This window comes from Vigna radiata, chromosome 9 (assembly GCF_000741045.1).
Source record: "Vigna radiata var. radiata cultivar VC1973A chromosome 9, Vradiata_ver6, whole genome shotgun sequence".
Taxonomy (NCBI): domain Eukaryota; kingdom Viridiplantae; phylum Streptophyta; class Magnoliopsida; order Fabales; family Fabaceae; genus Vigna; species Vigna radiata.
Window position 1 is genome coordinate 2129699 of NC_028359.1, and position 5883 is coordinate 2135581.

General features: G+C 32.9%; 1 protein-coding gene across 1 annotated transcript; it reads right to left on the bottom strand.

The window, feature by feature from the left end:
- Nucleotides 1-252: 252 nt before the first annotated feature.
- LOC106773083 (seed linoleate 9S-lipoxygenase) lies at nucleotides 253-3854 on the bottom strand. Its single transcript, XM_022786281.1, has 9 exons — nucleotides 3659-3854; nucleotides 3217-3536; nucleotides 2902-3142; nucleotides 2532-2810; nucleotides 2363-2448; nucleotides 2159-2251; nucleotides 1673-1971; nucleotides 1253-1516; nucleotides 253-1158 (listed from the first exon to the last, which is right to left on the bottom strand). The coding sequence occupies exons 1-9, from the start codon at nucleotides 3852-3854 to the stop codon at nucleotides 408-410; spliced, it is 2529 nt and encodes an 842-aa protein (XP_022642002.1). The 3' UTR covers nucleotides 253-407.
- Nucleotides 3855-5883: the final 2029 nt, after the last annotated feature.

The following is a 5883-nucleotide window of genomic DNA, read 5'->3' on the forward strand; positions in this document are numbered from 1 at the left end:
TTTTTAATAAAAAAATAATTTGATATATATAATTTTTTCACATTCGTATGATACACATAAGTTTTTTACTTTGGTTTGACACTATTTTTTTTTTATCATTTTCTTTCTATAAAAAATATAAAAATTTATTTTTTTATGATTATTTTATATTTAGATTATCTCTAAAATGAAGGTAAAAGTATATCACCCTATGATTATTCAAATTAAAATATGATATTCATGATAATAACACTAGAATGATACAACTCAGGCCAAATAACTAGATTTCCATTGATAAAAGGAAATCTGCTAATAAGTCTGCTTATTAGGGTACAAAAGCTGCAAGAAAGGTAAAAGCACACACGCAGAGAGGCATGCATGTAACATGCATCTGTTATTGAAAGGTAAACACAACACAACACCATGCTTTAGATAGAGACACTGTTAGGGATTCCTCTGAAAGTCATCCCCGGTTCACTGTTAGGAAGAAGCACAGTATAAGGCAATTTGATTGGTCCGGTTCGGTTTCTGAGTTCTTCGTTGTCGTTCCTGTCCGAGATTTCTTTCTCAATTTTTGCTAGGTTTCCTGTAAATTCTTCAAATATTTCTTTTGCATTTTCATCACCAGTCCAATTCAGACTGTTCCTTTGTCCAAGATATACCTCGTCCGTAGCATGCGTTGATAGTAGCTCCATCACAGTAAGAGCCATAACAGTCTGGTACTTTGGAGTAATTGTTTTCAGAAAAGCTTCTTGAGGATTCTTGGTCATCTCATCATACTCTTCAGTTCCTGCTTCTGGGATCCATCTTCGGCTTTGTGTAGGACGGTTCATGATATAACCACCATAAGGATACTGTCCAAAATTAACAGCGGCATGAAGAGCTGAAGCAATCCATATAATGGTAGTGCAAATCTCCACCAGATCATTAGAAGTATCCATTTTAGGCCATAGATCTGCTTTTAAGTCAGCATGACCCTTCTCCACAGCTTCCTTCCACCATGCTTGCAATTCAGTATCTCCTTGAACTGCTCCCTCTTCTGAATAGTACAGATACACATACTCCTGTACCCACTTCTTAGTAGCATTCCATATTTCTAGTCCATCAACAGCATAAGGATAATCGTCTATCGCAAGTCTAAGGCCATGAGGGGCAGTGATATCCTCAACCGCCAACCCTCTAAATCAATCAAAAGAAAAAATAAAGGAGTTATTTTGATAACAAGGCCATAGTTGGACACATTGATCTTTCTAATTTAATATGGTTAATTTACCTTTTGATGAGATCCTTTGGTAAAGCTTGCTCAGAGAAAACCCAATTCTTGTATACAGCAGAAGACATCTCCATAGAATACGGTCCAGGCAAAAAAGATTGCTCTATAATGCTACCCGCATTAATTAGGGATTTCCTGGCAAGTGAATTGATATTTAATGTGTCACGGAAGTGAGGATGAAGGAGTTTATAAATGGGGTGAAGTACACTGAGATTCCTGTGTGTTGCTATGGCAAATGGCTCCATCACTGCATGAGTATGTAACCTGTGACAGGCAACAGAAAAGTTACGAGATAAAATTTCATACTACATGTTTGCATATGTATATATGTGTAGGATGTAAAAGAGTTCGAGCACCAAGCACTCCTTTAATTAAATAGATTATTTATTGTTGATCTTGCAGATGTATGTTGGTATATACCAGTGGCTAATGACTTGATGATAGTTGGTGTCATTTACAGTAACATGAGCTTTGGCCAGTTGCCAAATTGTACTTTCAACACCTTTATCTGCAGGCAGCACCACTCTAGTCTCGACATTCGGATGATCATGTGGCTTGCTTAATTCAATAGCAAGTGGTTTCAATGTCCCATCATCTTTCAAGAACAAGAATGTCCTGGTGGCATAAGCCTTTGCAGAAGGAAGCTCATTTATCTTCGTCAAATACGCCATGAATGCGTCATAGTAATCCAATATGAATAATCTCCTATCAGCAAATGCCTGTTCCACAAATTTAAGTTTAGTGATCACTTTGTTAATATCATATACCTTTGAATCACAAACAGTATCACTTCATATCCCTTTATATAGGAAAGAATAATTCCATATCCAAGTATTTAGAGGAAGTGTTGAACTTTGTATTTCTATGATATCAAATTGTTTCTGCTTACTTCATGTATATTATTACCTCGTCTACTTTGACCCCATTCATGTTAATCTCCAAAGTTTCTTTTGTTACTGTACTTCGTGATTTGTTCCCTGGCAATGCGAGCTCCTCCTTCTGCCATTAATAAAGATGTCCGATAATCAGAAAGAAAGGCCATGACAATAGAATAATTCAGCATATAAAAGATCTCTGTATATGAAAAATAAAAGTAATATCTGCACTTACTTTAAGAAGGCGAATTACAGCAGGGTTTACACCGGCAATCATCTCTCTTGCGAACTCTTCATCAGTATTCCATGCAAACTTGCTTTCTATAGAAAATTATAACAAAGAAAATACAATTTACAAAGGTGTAATGTTTGGAAGTAGTTACGCCGGAGTGTGAAATAGTTACCTTTAATTACACCGGGTGTTGGGAAATCAATGACACTCGGGGTACCGTTGGCAGTGATAGAGAGAGGCAGACCAACTCCACCTTCATACATTTTATCCACTTCTTCGAAGCCATTAAATTCATTTGATGTGATCTTTAAATATAAAGAAAGGAGCAAAGGTTCGACTCTTGCAGCTAAATTTGTCCTTCCTAATGAAAGGAATTCTACAGTCTTCTCCTGACTGAAATATTCATCTCTTGGCACATAATTAACCTCGTCTGGTACCTCGTATTCTTCTCCTGTCAAGACATAAATTAAGCATATTTAGAGACTTTTATCATCCACAATTCATTAGACCATGTGATTAAAACATGATAAAATGTAACTCACCATTTCTTTCGATGAGGGGTCTCCCCGTCCTAAGCCTACGAGGGTAGGGATATTTGAGACCTCCAAGAACTGGGTGATCTTGTGGTCCATCGCTTTCAAGAAAGCCCAGATCATTATAGACATCATAATCATAAATCCTATCCCATTTCTCACGCTTTCCTTTTCCATCTCCCCTTAAATTCTTCAACTCTTCTTCTCTGTAAGCTTTTAATTGCTCCGGTGTCTTAGCAGGAAGATATGGCTGCAATGCATATTTTTTCATAAATATATAGTTTTCTCATGTAAATTTTAAAAATGGAAATAACAAAGACTTACAATGTTAGCAAAGAAAATGCGATCCGTCTTGTAAAACTTATGGTTGTAAACCCAGGAGTTACAGTCAAAGTGAATATAGTTCTGGTCGTGGTTATGGTCGTGCTCATTTCTTTGAGTTGGATATTCAAGAGTCACACTAACAAGTAAAAACTCCTGATCCATTAGGCTTTTTACGTAAAATGCTCCTGGAATTCCCATTTCTTNATCATCCCATTCAAAATAAATATCAAATTCCTCCNCTCTCTCTCCCNANGTTCGTNACACAGAAATATTNTTTTCCANATANGTTTNCTTTCCAACTTTCCCAGCNGAANCTAAAACTGCAAATGAAAACAAATCAAAATCCAACAATAACGAGAAAAAGTACAAGTTCAAGGAATGCATAGATTCTTTTTGCAGTATCATTGCAGAAAGAAACACACAAGAAAGAAGAAACACTGACGATTGTTTGAGTTGGTACGACTGATCAACTTGAAAGACACAGATTTAGTGAAATCAAGTTGGGATGATGAGTCAATGATGGTTTTGCCAGTGGCAAAGATACCCTGGACAGTGCTCATGGTTTGAACAACATTTTTCCGGATCAATACCACCCTCCCCTTCACCAACTTCTTCCTTTCCACTATTATTAGACTCATTGCTATAGCAAGGATATATAATTTCTGTGCTTGATATCTGAGATTTGTGAGGTGTGAGGAAGCAATGTAATCTCGGGTATTTATACACGAAACTATGAAAAGATTTAATGAATAAACCAACCCAGTTGGAAAAATGTCAAAGAATAAATACAAGCTTAATTAATTCTCTACTGTGAACAAAAACATGAAACTCATGGAAAGCACCAAAAATGTTTACCCGTTAAAAAATTTGTGTGAATATGAGGTGTTTCCACGTTAAACTTATGTGATAACTATTCTATTGAAATGAAGTTAAAAATAGAGTCCTATATATCCCATTAAAGCTGTCTTGTTCTTCTGCCATTCATTTCCTGCAGTCCCATTTTTCATGAACTAGTTTTTTCAGCAGTAATAGGTTGACACAATAACACGGGATTTTTTAAATTTTTATTTAAAAATGATCTTTTGCTTTTAATTTTTGTTTAAAAAAGTGGGTTCCATGCGTGTTATATGAATGTAAATCAAGTTGAACTATTTTTAATCTTTTCAGAAATAGCCCTTGAGAGTGTGAAGTTGCATGTGTGCACTGACATACAGTGAATTCAAACATCGTGTGCACCGGGACAAACAGAAACCAATTTGGATACGTTACTGTGGATAATCCTTTTTTACTTTTTACTCTTTTTTTTTTCTTTTAAAAAATATAAAAGTTTAACCTTATATAACTATTTTACTCTAATATATAAATATATCAGGTTACCATTACTCTAAATTAAAACATACCTTTTATTTTATTAAAACATGATTTTATATAATTTTTTAAATTTAATATATTGCAAGAGATTTCACCTTAAATCATATACTTACTCGAAATTATCACATCCCTCTTTCAAATTTATTTAATCTCTTGTACTGAAATCACCACATTATATATATATATATATATATATATATATATATATATATATATATATATATATATATATATATATATATATATATATATATATATATATATATATATATAAACGTATATATTTACAATTATTATTTTTAATTTCTTTTTATGTAATTATATTCTAAAAAAATCAATTATATAATAAGTAACTAGGAAAATCGCTTACGTTTATTACTTAATAATTTTATTGGATTAAAATTATTAGATCAAGTAATATTTTGTTATAGATTTTAAAATGTGATTTACTTGCATGGTTCATTCTAAAATCTAAAATTTTTAGAAAGTTATATTTAATTTGCAATTATCTAAGATTTTGGAAGAAAGGTTGGGAAGTGTCATATTATTTTCCTTAATTACCAGAATTCGTGTTTTGGTAGACAATTTTGAGTTGGAACCTAACATGCTAATAAAATTTATAATTGATTTTGGTAATTTTCTGGTTCGGATGACATTTATAATTGTCGTGACGAGTGCAACCTTCTTCTTCTTGTAATTGTAACTTTTATATATTTATTGAAAATTTAAATGTAAGTCTAAGTTTTACATTGAGTAAAAAATGAAAAAGTTAAGCACAGTATAATAATAAAGATCATAAATGTATCTTTTTAAGATTTTGAATTATAGGTGATATTATGTGGATTAAACTTATGTATGGTATTGTATTAAACTTCTACATGAACTATATTTTAAGTCCAAAATTGCTTTCATAACTCTTCACATTCCATTCTTGCCCTCAATTTCCATTTTCCAAATAATGCAATATTAAATAACCTTAGGTTTTTAACTCCTAATCCTCCAAACTCTTTTGGTTTGCAAATATTATCCCACTTAATCCATGCAATCTATAGTTTCACTAGCCACCAAAACACTATCCAATAGCCTTTGTCCTCCAAAAAATGCAGATTAGGTATGATCAATTATGTTATGTAAAACCAATTTCAACCTTAGAGAAAAGCTTTTAGATATGATTTTGTAAAGGCATCCTACTAGAGAAATGGGTTATTAACATGATATCAGAGTTATAGTTAGAGTCTATCCTAACGATATTTGTTATTTGTTGGACATATTGTTTCACCCGCTATTTAGCCGCTA